Source organism: Rutilus rutilus (assembly GCF_951802725.1).
Source record: "Rutilus rutilus genome assembly, chromosome: 17".
NCBI lineage: Eukaryota > Metazoa > Chordata > Actinopteri > Cypriniformes > Leuciscidae > Rutilus > Rutilus rutilus.
The window spans coordinates 31658696-31672533 of NC_140230.1; the positions used below are offsets into that span (position 1 = coordinate 31658696).

A 13838-nucleotide genomic window follows, 5' to 3' on the forward strand; every position below is an offset into this window, starting at 1 on the left:
TCATAGATGTGATTAAATAACCTTTATTTTTAGGAGTGTACAACACTGAGGAACAGAACAGGTAAAATTAATATAGAAATTAACTGCTATTATTATTATTTTAGCATTCCCCCCATGCTTCAATTATGCATTCCAGCATTTAAGTCAATGTATTATAAAAGTTATCCAGACCACCTATGGGAAAAAAAGACATTTCAGCTTTATCTTGCATAAGGCCAGCCAGTGTTTGAACATCTCTCAGCCAAAATAACCTCAGGCATAAAAAATTACTCCCAAATGCATTTTTTGCAGGCCCATAACTGAGAATCTTTATTAAAGCGCCACTTGGAGAGATTACTGAAAATGTATAGTATAAATCTACAGATTGAAAATAACAGCAGCTCAGTTTTTTTTTTTTTTTTGGGCAGGAACTGTGATTAATGAATAAATTAAATGGTTGAAAAATCTTGAAACAATGGAAAAACTACATTGAAATAAAGTACAAGTGAGAAGTGGAGCTAGTTAGCCATCTGTAGTTTCAAGTCTTCTACTTGATCAAATATCCAATGGAAAGTTTCAGCGGATGAAGTCCCTGATCCTTAGATTTTGCTTGCATCTTGTTCGTCCCTGTCAAAAAAAGTTTTTTCTTTTAATGATAAATTTTGATTTCAAGATTGCATCATTTCACTGAGATGTTAAAGTGTAAGTGACCTACTTTCTTTTTTGTTTGCACTGCCCCCCTGTGAAGAGAACAATCTGTTACTCTTTCTGTGAGTATATAAAGTCAAACATAAGGTTTTCGTTAGGTAGAAAATGCGTGTAAAAATTCGGAGCTACTTACAACACAAAACTGTAACCCCTCCTGCTACAAGCAGGGCTGTGAAGACCAAACCCCCGATCCTCAGTGCCTCATAGTCTAAAAAGTGCAACAGTCAGCAGTCTAGCCAATTTTAATATAGCTTAAAAATTATATTAAAAATGAATGTTTTAATAAATGTATATTTATTATATTTATGTATTACTATTAACTATAAATAATACTATTATAAATGTGTGCGTTTGTCTGTATGTGTATTAGTGCTGTCAAATCGATTAATCACGATTAATCACATCTAACATACTTTTTAAAAATATGTTGTGTGTGTGTGTGTGTGTGCGTTAAATATAATGTGTGTTAATAAATATATAATATCTGTGTGTATATGTGTGTGTATATATATACACACACACACACAGCTATTTTATATTTATTATATTTATTATGTTTTATTTATTAGAAATCATGAGCATCTGCCTCAGAATACTTACTGTAAACAAAAGGATCTGCAAAGGCAAAAAAAGAGAAGAAAAGTTAGATTGCTCTTGAAAACAGACAAAAATACTGCCAGAAATGTTCTCATTGCATAAGACTGGTAAGCTCAAATGTTGAATAGCAATGTAAGAAACAAACACTTCTGCCTTACTTGCTTCAGCTTGACTGAAGAGTGCCAAGAGGACTACAGATGAAAATAAAGATATGTGACAAATCACACACAAAGAGGGAGATAATTACTGACATTAACAAGTATAAATATACTGTATTGCTAACCATAATTTACTAAAAGCATGTTCCATCAAATCACTAAGTCCATGTATACTGTAAATGTGGACGGATAGTCTCTTTTGAATGTTTGACCTTCAGGCCCAAGGGCACAGATCTGTGTGTGACCTTTACTGTGTACATATAGTCATGACTTACCTGTAAGGAGAACTAGTTCTGTGAGCTTCTTCATTTTAACCCCTCCTGGTCAAGGACACACACACACACACACACACATACACACAATAAATTAGAAAAAATATATATATATCCACCAAAAATAAAGAAATAAATACAATTCTGTCATTTACTCATGATGACTGGGGCTCTAAAATGACAAATAAACTAATCATAAAAGTGATCCATACAACTTGTTTCTCAAGCTGCACTATCTCTCTGATGCAGTCATAACTTCATAACAGTGTCAGAAGTAATAATGTTTAACATGTATCAGTTGATTCAGATCCTTCTTGAATCAGACTGATTCAGTTCTCTTATAATCACCTACTGAATTGTCCGGTCAGCCCACTGTAATGGTTAATTATAAGTGAATGACGACTTAAATTTAGCTCTGTTTCTTACACAAAGCTTTCACAAGACTTCAGAAGACAGCGCTCATGCTGTATGACCTTTATGATGCTTTTATGGTGGGGTTTTTTTTCAGTCCCCATTCAGCTTCATTATATTGAAAAGAATGGCCAACGTTTACTGTATGTTCCATGGAAAAAAGTCATACAGGTTTGAACATCGAGAGATTGAGTAAATGACAAAATTACAACTATTTTACAGAAACACTTAAAGATTAAAAACATAATAATGATTTATTTTGAAATCATTTTCAGTATACATCACTAACAAAGTCAGCATCGGCTACTTGCAGCACTTATAATTAGATCTACTATGTTTCTTTCCCATGTTCAGGTCAGTGGTGAGACGCAGAATGTTTGTTAAGAAACTCCAGCTGTAAACGCAGCTGAGAGAAATCAGCGCTCGTGTTTTAAAAGTAAACATAGAAACGACGGGTCAACGCAGTCGGGACGCAGGACACTGCTGGTGTACCCTTGAACGCCTGGAGGTGTTTTGGAAAATTTGCCCTCCCACCTCCTCTGGTTATGGAATCATCTTAGAGTGCTTTGGATCAGTAAATCAGCACTTTCTTGATCTCACTGACCACATACGTGCCCTGACCGATGTCTAGATGATACGCTATTTCTTTCTCAAGTTGTTTCAAACCTGTGTGAATTTCTTTCTTCTGCTGAACACAAAGGAAGATATTTTAAAGAATGTCGGCAACCAGACAGTTGATGGACCCCATTGACTTCCATAGTATGAAAAAAAATACTATGGAAGTCACTGGGGTCCGTCAACTGTCTGGTTACCGACATTCTTCAAAATATCTTTTGTGTTCAGAGGAAGAAAGAAATTCACACAGGTTTGAAACAACTTGAGGGTGAGTAAGTGATGACAGAATTTTCATTTTCCTTTAATGCATCTTATAGTCTAAAAATTACTATGATTATCTTTTAAAAAATTAAGCCTTAAATTAAGGCTTCAAAGGGGGGTTTTCACAGTGATGCCAAAGAAGAACCCTTTTTAGTTTCCCAAAGTTGAACATTTTAATAATCTAAAGAACCTTTGAGAAGTGGAAAGGTTTTTTGGAGGTTCTTTATGGAATCATCAATACCAATAAATAACCAAATTGTTGAGTCTTTTCTATGAATCAGTTGATTCAGATCATTCTTGAATTGGACTGATTCAGTTCTCATATGATCACCTACACCTTGTCCAGCCAGCCAGTTCTCAAAATGTCCACATATCAAAAAAGCAATGGGGTCACCTTCAGCTTTCGACCTGATTCTGAGAGAGAATCTTTATCTAATCATTGTTAATCTTTAGTTAAATTAATAACTTAGACCATGGATTATGTATTTAATCATAAATGGCACTGAATCAAACATTAATGAAACATTTCTAAAGATCCTAACTGGCATGCAAGCTAAATCAATAGCATTACAGGAGGTAGTTCTTCATTGCATCATTCCCATGTCACATTTAGCACAATCCATTATATAAAATGAGCATCATCTTACCTTAGCAGAGGAACTGATGGCTCTCCGAGGCGGTAGATGTTTGATGATGCTCCTCAGGTAGGGTAAACTCACAACCTTTCTGTCTTTTCTATAACCTTTAAAAATAACTCCTCCTTACTGTATACACATAAACAAAGCACAGCATATCAGATCGATGAATTTCGGGTGTGTGCAACACGTCATCCTGTCCCACTGTTTAGCCCAAAACATGACCTGTGTGTTGATGAATTACACAGCTTAAAAGCTGTTTAAGATGGAGGCCAGCATGAGTACACAAATCAATGTCCTTTAAATGTTCTTTACTAGAGGTATTAAAGCGAATGTCCTTTACGCTACAGTCAACAGTAATGTGACACTATGGGCAAAAAAAAAAAATCATGAAAAAAGTATAATTTTTATATGTAAATATGTTTTACAATATATGTCATTATATAATATATGACTAAATGTATATTAAACAAAAAACATGAAAAAATATATAAGAATATACTTTTTTAATAATAATTATATAATATATAAATTTTTTACAATATATGTAATGATATGTATATGTATATATAACATGTTTATTATAAAATTATATATATTTATGAGATTTGAGATTCTGTAAATGGCCTCAAGTCATTTTGATATTATATTTATCAAAAAAAATATAAGAATATGAATATATACATATACAGTGCCTTGTGAAAGTATTCGTACCCCTTAATTTTTTCCCATGTTTAGTCATGTTGCTGCTTTGTTACACTACTTTAAATGTTTTTTTTGTTTTTTTTTACATCAATCTACACTGACTTGTGACAACTTTGCAAATGTATTAAAAAGGAAAAACTGAAATAAGTACATTGCATATGTTTTTTGTACCATTAACTTGAAGTACCTTCAAGCCTTTTTGGGTATGGTGCGACAAGGTTTAAACATCTGCTTTCCTTCTCTGACGAGTCCCCCAGTACCCCAGTTTTAATGTGTCCACACTGAGGAGAGGCTTGAGTATGGCCACTCTCATATAAAGCCTAGATCAGTGGAGTGTTGCAGTCATGTTTGTCCTTCTGTGATTTTCTCCCATCTCCATATACCTGTATGATCATGTAACAGAGTGACCATCAGCTTCTTAGTCACCACTCTAACCAAGGCCCTTCTCCATCGATCACTCAGTCTGGCCAGGAGGCAAGAGTCCTGTGGCCGGTTGCATAAACTGCTTAGACTAGTCTTAAGTTAGTCATCTAATTTTTTTTCTTCAAAATTGGTCCTTACTTTTTAAAGCCAGTTACATAAAAGAGTAGATCGGTCTAATTTGAATTGGAAAAGTAAAACTGATCATCACTTGTCTAACTGCTAGTTGGTCAAACTAGTTCTTAGACACAGTCTTCTTAAGATAGTGGCAAAGTTTATGCAACTGGCCCAACTGGTTGTACAAAACTTCTTCCAATAAGGATTATGGAGGCTGCATGCTTCTGTGAACCTACAATGCAGCAGGTTTCGACACAGTCTTGTCTCTGAGCTCTACAGGCATTTCCTTTGACCTCATAGCTTGGTTTTTGCTCTGATATGCATTTTCAGCTGCAAGACCTTTTATTGAGAGGTGTTCGCCTTTCCAAATTATACCCATTCAGTTTAATTTGCACTGGTTAACTACTCAAAGTAACATCTACAAGTGAAATGGGGATGATCCTGATCTATAAATTTCAAGTGTCCAAGAAAAGTGAATGAATGTTTATGCAATGTAATTATTTCAGTGTTTTTTAATGTTTAATAAATTAAAATTATCACAAATCAGATTTTTGCTTTGTCATTATGGTGAATGGAGTGTAGATTAATGTGTGTGTGTGTGTGTGGGGGGGGGGGGGGGGGGGGGGGTCACTTTAATCAGTCTGCAACAACAAAATATGAAAAAGAAAGAAGGGGTACGAATACTTTTGCAAGGTACTGCATATATATATATATATATATATATATATATACATAATTATGTTTTGGCAGTCTGGAAAATATTATGCATTCAATTTTATATTAATTGTGCGTTGCCAAAATTTAGCACATTTGCAGATGTTCACAAGCTAAAATATCTGGAAATGCATCAAGGCAATTAACCAAATGAGTGATTATAAGCAAAGTAATGTCCCTTTTTAAGGGTGTGCACTTGAAGAATCATCTTAATCACTGCAAAGAAAACTTTGAACAACAACAAAATAATGTAGTCTACTTGTAGTAATCTCACTACAAGCTCTGATAAAGTCCAGCAATAGGTGGAATTATTATTTTTTTACTGTACCAATTACAGTCATTCACAGTGAGAACAAAAATCTGCCCTACTGCACCATTACAGAAGAAATGATATTTCCTAACCACAGTATTTAAGAGTGAACAGGCAGTCAGGGAGGAGCTGCTCTCTAGGGCATCTCCAGCAAACGCAGTCATCTGAAAGATGTCACATGGAAAAACTGTCAGTGAATCCACAGCTTACGTGACTCTTTCATCATTATTTGTGTTGAAAAAAAAAAAAAAAATTCTGTCACACAAACCAAGACTGGCAAAATGATAAGAGCTAATGCAGTTTAATGTTCTTTGAATGACTTTGAATTTTAAGACCAGACTATAAACTAAATGTGAAAGTTTTTTCTTTAAACACTGAAAAATTATGGAAATGAATTATGGACACTGGTTCCACATAATTTGTTTGGGTTCACAGTATCCTATAAAATAATTGTATATATCTTATAAAATAAAATAGAATAAGCTGAAACAAACATGTACCTCTCTTTTTTAATGCAGTTTCAGAAATACACTGATGCAATATTTACATGTTGCAACAACTGAATTAGGTTAATTATACATGATGAAATTAAGTGCCAGAATACAACACAATTGTGTTGTATTAGCTCATTTTAATTAAGTAAATGGAACAGCAGTAAAATCATTTTGAGTGAACACCATCTGTTTGATGGTAAATTGAGTCTTAATTGATTTGAACATATTATTGCAACATGATCATATCACTTTTTGATGACTGTGTTGAATTTCATTTGGAGTTTATGCAATGTAATTATGTTTGCATCTCAAACATAAATGTATTAAGTAGATTGTAAGTGTATTATTTTAGTATTCTCAATAAAGCTGCTTTCCTTTTTTTTCAGTGCACGAGTAAATGCAATGAATTCTCACATGCCAGTTTATTTGATTGATGTACACACAGTAGAAATACACTACCCGTCTGCCACTTTTTGAGTTCAATATGTTTTATTGTATTATCCTTAAATGTATTCTCGCTGGGGTCGAACTGACCCCAAACAAACATCTCTATACATGATAATCACCTTTATGAAAAGTACATGCTGATAAAACAGAGTAAAAGCCTCAATAATATGTCTACTGAGTTTTGATGAGGTCAGTGGAACATATTTCACAAATCTGAAAAGAAGATAATAGGTTTATTTAGAAATTACTATCACTATTATATCAGTATGTAAGAGTCCCTCTGACAAGAAAGTGAAGTCATTCACAAGAGAACATTAAGCATTAAAATTCAAACAATGTTATTCAAAAATAACTTTTTTTCTCATCTACATTTCAGTCAATAATGTTTACATTTGTAATTGTTATGAGCACAATCTGAAAATATCACATAATATTAAATATAAATCTGACTGTGAGCTAAACCAGATAGAGAATTGTTGTGCTGTAATGTGATCTCTTGTGTGTTTGCTGGAGTACACATGCAAAGCTTCAAAACATGTTCAGATGCGTAGTTTCTGAGAGAATCTTTAGAAACTAAACTAAAATGCTCATGGACTGATATCTACAATGGAAAACATAGCAGAATAGAAGCACAGTCGTTCCAGGGTGCAGCGAACCACCTGTGTCAATATTGACCCATCTACTATTGATCTACTCAGTCAGTACAATCCAAAAGGCTCAGTTTGTGTCCTGAAAACTTGTCATTTAGCCTCTTAAAGCAGTGTAAAATGAATATAATTAACTTATATCGGTCAAAGTTGTGTGTCATTTACTTTCAATTAAAAAAACTTAAAAAAAAACTAAAATAAAATAAGTGCATATCGTAAACAGTAGGTATGGCAATGACATAGAGTAATTGACTATTCATTAAACAGTAGATCCATGGTTAAATAATCCAATCTTTGTATTTGTAAGATAAACATTATGGAAAGGTGGAGTTGCTTGATGCTAAAAGTGGATTAGCCAAAAAGACTATATAGCTGGATCAATATCCCTTTGTTTTAAGGGGAAGGGTAGGGTTAGAAATAGGAACACAATTATGATAGTTTAATAAGAATGTTCCTCCATGACCAAAAAAATGTATGTTGAACCAGAAACATGCCCTGTTAGGAAATAAAGAGCAACGAAGGCGCCCCCTACTGGACAAGAATCAAACCTGCAGAAACACAGGCCCTTCTTTCAAATCTGGTATAGAAGATAATTGTACTGTATGTTGTAGCCTATGTTACACTTATTATATCATGATATTTGTGCTATATTATTATAAAACCCTTCAAATCCACATTTGTTTATAAGCGTGAGAGGGATTTCAGTATTGCTTCGTTTGCGTCGATTGCACGTTATCTTGGATTCCACCAACCGACCCTAAAAAGAAAACGCAGAAAAACGAGACCAAAGTTTAGAAACAACCTGTCTATAACTTAACATCTCTCAACGTAAATCAAATATATTAAAGTCAGTCAAACATACAGAACCAAATGTCATGAGCAATGAGAAACTTACTGAAGCATTGCTGCGCTTTCTCGGATCTTTTCAACAGGATATAAGCCACAACTATGGTAATGAGGGCGGATAGAAATCCTCCGATCACGTATCCGATGAGCTTCGCATAGTAAGAATCGTTCGCTGAAAGACACACACAGAGAGAGAGAGAGAGAGAGAGAGAGAGAGAGAGAGAGAGAGAGAGAGAGAGAGAGAGAGAGAGACAGACAGACATGAAGACAATTGTCTGTTCACTCACTTACACACTTTTAATTGCTAGTAACATACCGTATACATAAAGGTTTCCGATTGTGTCAGTAGCACCACTGACCCTGCACAAAAAAACTGTGCCGTTATCATCTTCTGATGTTGCTGCGATTTCCCACACAGCTACATGTCCACCGAATTTAGTACGACATTCAGCTTTGATTGACTGAGGAAAGGAGAAATATTTAAGACTATGTAATATCATTTAGAGGCTATGGAAGCTGTCCGCCACTGAATAAAAAAATAAGAAAGTTAATACTACGGAGACTTAAAAGGTTAGTTCACCCAAACATTTTAATTCTGTCATTAATTGCTCACCCTCATGTAGTTGCAAACCTGTAAGACTTTCGTTCATCTTCAGAACACAAATGAAGATCTTTTTGATGAAATCTGAGAGCTTTCTGTCCCTCCATTGACAGCTATGCAACTACCACTGTGACGCTTCAAAAAGTAAAAAAAATAAAAATTCTAAAGAGACTTGATCACTTTAGATAATGAACAGATTTAGACTTTTATTCACATATAAACATTCATCAACCTAAATTCAATCTATTCATCATAAAAAGCGATCAAGTCTCTTCAGAAAATTTGGACTAAACCGCTCAATTCATATGGATTAGTGAGCAATTAAATGACAGCATTTTCATTTTTGTGTGAACTATCCCTTTAAAGGGGCATGATGGTGGGAGAAAATATGAGACAGGAGGAAAAAGTAATAAGTCAATACTTTTATGGCAAGCCGTTTTAGCTTAAATTGTACCCAGCGTTACTCGTCGTAATTGCATTTTTACTAGTAAGAATTCAATTAGAGAGCTCTCTAATCCAATTATTCCTAGTTAAAAATACAATTAGAGAGCTCTCTAATTCAGTTATTACTAGTAAGAATTACACTTACAGAGCTCTCTAATTCCATTCTTACTAGTAACAATTTCAATTAGAGAGCTCTACAAATGAATTATTACTAGTCATATGTCTCCATTGACTTCCATTCATTTTTAATTACAGAGCTCTACAATTGAATTGTTACTAGTAAGAATTACAATTAGAGAGCTCTACAATTGAATTGTTACTAGTAACGATTACAATTAGAGAGCTCTCTAATTAAATTCTTACTAGTAAGAATGCAATTACAGAGCTCTCTAATTGAATTTTTACTAGTAAAAAAACTAATTAAAGATATGTATAATTGCAGAGCTCTGTAATTGAATTAAAGAGCTCTGCAATTGCATTCTTACTAGTAACAACTGAATTAGAGAGCTCCATAATTGGAATTGTTACTAGTAATAATTGGATTAGAGAGCTCTCTAATTGGTATTCTTACTAGTAAGAATTGAATTAAAGAGCTCTGCAATTGTATTCTTACTAGTAACAATTGAAATAGAGAGCTCTCTAATTGGAATTCTTACTAGTAACAATTCAATTGTAGATCTCCGTAATTAAAAATGAATGGAAGTCAATGGAGACATATGACTAGTAAAAATTAATTTGTAGAGCTCTCTAATTGGAATTGTTACTAGTAAGAATGGAATTAGAGAGCTTTGTAATTGTAATTCTTACTAGTAATAATTGAATTAGAGAGTGCTCTAATTGTAATTTTTACTAGTAATAATTGGATTAGAGAGCTCTCTAATTGTAATTGCTACTAGTAAGAATTGATTTGTAGAGCTCTCTAATTGAATTCTTACTAGTAAAAATGCAATTACGACGAGTAACGCTGGGTACAATTTAAGCTAAAACGGCTTGCCATAATACTTTGGCATTCTCTCGCAAATGTTCTTCAGTCCCTCGACTTTTGTGTTCTTTGGAAGTGAATGCAAAGTTTCTCAAGGAAATGCAAAACATTTGCGAGAGAATTCAAAATTGATTTTTCCTCCTGTCTCATATTTTCCCCCCACCACCATGTCCCTTAGGGGCTCCATACAATTCTGGCTATTTTCTCGAAATTACAACTTTCTCAGAATTGTACTTTTATATCTCACAATTCTGAATTTGTAACTCGCAATTGGGAGTTTATATTTCGCAATTCTGAGGGAAATAAATTCAGAATTGAGATAAAAAGTCACTATTACTATTATTTTCTGTTTTCTTTTTTGTTTTTTTTTATTCTGTGTGGAAACATATGGGGAAACATACTAAAGGGACCTGGTGGTGGGAGAAAAAAAAATGAGAAGTCAGTGCTTTTGCGTTCCCTCAAGAAACTTTGCGTTCACTCGCAAAAACTTTGCGTTTCTTGGCGGAACGCAAAAGCATTTTTCTCGTATCTCATATTTTTTTCCTTCACCACGATTATTTTACAAATGAGAATTAAAATAAATATGCTTATTTCTTATTCCATTGTCCATGATATACTATATTTTAAGACATTTAATTAAAAATATTCTAATATCTAATTTGTTAAATATTATTATTTTGTACAAATTGTACAAATTGTAGTGTTGGCTGCTTTTGTCAAGCTCGCCCATTTAAACCTGTTATCCAAGTTATTGTAGAAAAAAAAAGAGTTTTGGGCCCAATTTACAATCATCCCAGGATGCACCACGTGAATATGCAGAGCTATAGGCTAATCTAGGCAAAGAGTGGATACTTTTAAAGCTAGTTTTGATGGTTGATCACAGCATTTGTGTTGTTTCTTAGTTTTGACAACACCGTTATTATAAAATGTAAAAAAAAGAGTCAAAATATAGAGTGTCCAAACTTTTGCTTGTGTATAGAATGTGCACCACAACAGTTTAAAGAGAAGTCAGTTCTTCACCTGAGCGGGTAAGTATTTGATTGAGTCTCCTGGACAAGTCACAGAATCATTGACCTTCGAACCCATGATGTAAAATCTGATTTTTTCCGAGCCCAGGCCACTGTAACCACATTCAAAGGTGACAGTTTTCCCAGTCTCCGAGGTCACATTTTGAGGAAGTACAGTGGATGTCAGGCCTAATGCACAGGAGAAGCAACAGATCACAGAAGGGCTTTGCTGATTTGACTAAGAAATGATCAACTTTTTGACTATATTCTAATGGCCACACCTACACTCTTAAAAATAAAGTTTATTTATTGCCATCAGTGGTTCCATAAAGAAACTTTGACATCCATGGAAACTTTCCGTTCCACAAAAGGTTCTTTTATAGTGTAAAAAGGTTCTTTTAAGAACTGTTCACTGAAAGGTTCTTTAGGGAACCTTCTATGACATCGCTGGGAAAACTCCCTTTTGGAACTGTTGTTTTTAAGAGTGTATACACAAAATAAGCATTAAAGTCAATCTAAAAAAATCAAATCAAATTAAAGGGGAAATGTTACAATACTCTTATACAATAGAAAGGTTTGAAATATCCTTCTTTACCAACAGCTATTTGTATTGTTTTTATCCCATTACAGTTTTTCAAGTTTAAACTTATCTTGAACTGTCCAAGCATCCCATCTTTCATAATCACAGTCATTTTCTTCGACTGTAAGCATTAGAATGAAATATGAAAACACACCGTTTGTAAGTGAAGCAAACTCCAGCACTAAGATCAGAAGCCTCATCAGATGGACAGCGGTTTGGATCTTCATCCTTCTCATGTTCTCAGTTGTCACAGGGCCAAGGAAAGCCCTTTGTGCTGGCGCGGTCCCTCGAGCGATCGCTCGGTAGCGGAGCGGATGAAAGCCGTGCTCGTTCTCAGTAGACACTGTGTTGAAAACACCGTGGAGGACGGAGGATGCTCATTTGCAAGGAAACCTTCCAAAGAAAGCCTTAGGCTGGGCTGGGACATACCCTATTCCAACCTTCACAGCAGCGCACGTCGCTCTCTTTACACTTCCTTGTGTGCTTAGGCCCTGATTTCTTTACGCTTTCCCTTTCTCCTAGCATTATTGAACAACTATTTGAGTATGAGGCATTTTACTGCCAAAACAGTGATGTAAATTTACATCAGCCAGAAAGACACATTTTTTCCACCCAGCCTTGGTTCAGGATGCGAAGCAGTTTTTATGAAGAGTTAACTTACATGCATTCAGATTTGATATGTGTCGCAGTCATTTGCACAATAATGAACAGGGGAATGAAAGAATTAGAAATTAAGAATGAAAAAGGTGAAAATTAGAGCTCTTAACATGATTGCACCATCCCAGGCATATTATTCACATTGAATAAATACACATTATAGTCTGATATAGTCATGTTAAATAATAATAATAATAAACATACACAGACATAATTATGCAGAATTCTAATGCACTTGATATTTGTGTCAGAATTAATGCACAGCTAACACACATTTAACTTTAACATATTAACTAGAACCATTCAAACTTTTATTCAGCAAAGATGCATTAAATTGATCAAAAGTGACATTAAAGACATTAATAATGTTACAAAAGATTACTATTTCAAATTGATACTGTTTTTTCTCTTCATCGAAGGATCCTGAAAAAAATCAGGGTTTCCACAAAAATATGAAGCAGCACAGCTGTTTTCAACTTATGTAATAAATAATAAATGTACGATAATAATAATAAATGTTTCTTGAGCAGCAAATCATCATATTAGAATGATTTCTGAAGGATCATGTGACACTGAAGACTGGAAATTCAGCTTTGCATCAGAAATAAATCACATTTTAAAATATAATAAAATAGAAAAGTTATTTCAAATTGCAATAATATTTCACAATATTAATGTTTTTACTGTATTTTTGATCAAATAAATACAGCATTGGTGAGCATGAGACCAAACTTCTTACTTGCTTCTTTCAAAAACTTAAAAAAATCTTTCTGACCCCAAATGTTTGAACAGTAATGTATATTTATAAATATTGTTTAAACATCTAAAAGCTGATGCTTTTATGTCAAGTTTCTAAAGCACAAAAGTAACCACAAATTATTAATGTTTTTTATTAAAAAATTATGTCTTTATTTCAGTATTTAAAAGGCATATATTAAGGGTGCAACATTTAGATTTGTTGAAAAGAAAAAGCGGTCAGATTACTGTATGTCAAAGGTCAGAATTTCTATATTGTACATATATTCATATCAGCTACATTCATGAACAGAAAAACAGAAAAATAAGCATATTGTAGAATAAGAGCTAAATTGTACGACTTGTATTGTCTATTTGACAGGCTTAATGGGCTACTAAATTACAACACAAATGTATTCAGAAGGTTATGGTACAAAATCTGGATAACAATATAGCAGCTTATAAAATTAGACATAAACTTGAATTAAACAGTGCA

The 13838-nt window shown here is 33.8% G+C and overlaps 2 protein-coding genes across 2 annotated transcripts; both read right to left on the bottom strand.

Annotated features, from left to right (window-relative positions):
• Positions 1-690: 690 nt before the first annotated feature.
• fxyd11 (FXYD domain containing ion transport regulator 11) lies at positions 691-3736 on the bottom strand (the record flags this gene model as incomplete). Its single annotated transcript, XM_084385458.1, has 6 exons — positions 3649-3736; positions 1718-1762; positions 1443-1475; positions 1288-1302; positions 821-895; positions 691-719 (listed from the first exon to the last, which is right to left on the bottom strand). The coding sequence occupies exons 2-6, from the start codon at positions 1749-1751 to the stop codon at positions 691-693; spliced, it is 186 nt and encodes a 61-aa protein (XP_084241584.1). The 5' UTR covers positions 1752-1762; positions 3649-3736.
• A 3135-nt stretch (positions 3737-6871) lies between these two features.
• On the bottom strand, positions 6872-12432 carry LOC311276179 (uncharacterized protein). Its single transcript, XM_084385719.1, has 5 exons — positions 12105-12432; positions 11384-11559; positions 8653-8797; positions 8386-8508; positions 6872-8247 (listed from the first exon to the last, which is right to left on the bottom strand). The coding sequence occupies exons 1-5, from the start codon at positions 12184-12186 to the stop codon at positions 8192-8194; spliced, it is 582 nt and encodes a 193-aa protein (XP_084241845.1). The 5' UTR covers positions 12187-12432; the 3' UTR covers positions 6872-8191.
• Positions 12433-13838: the final 1406 nt, after the last annotated feature.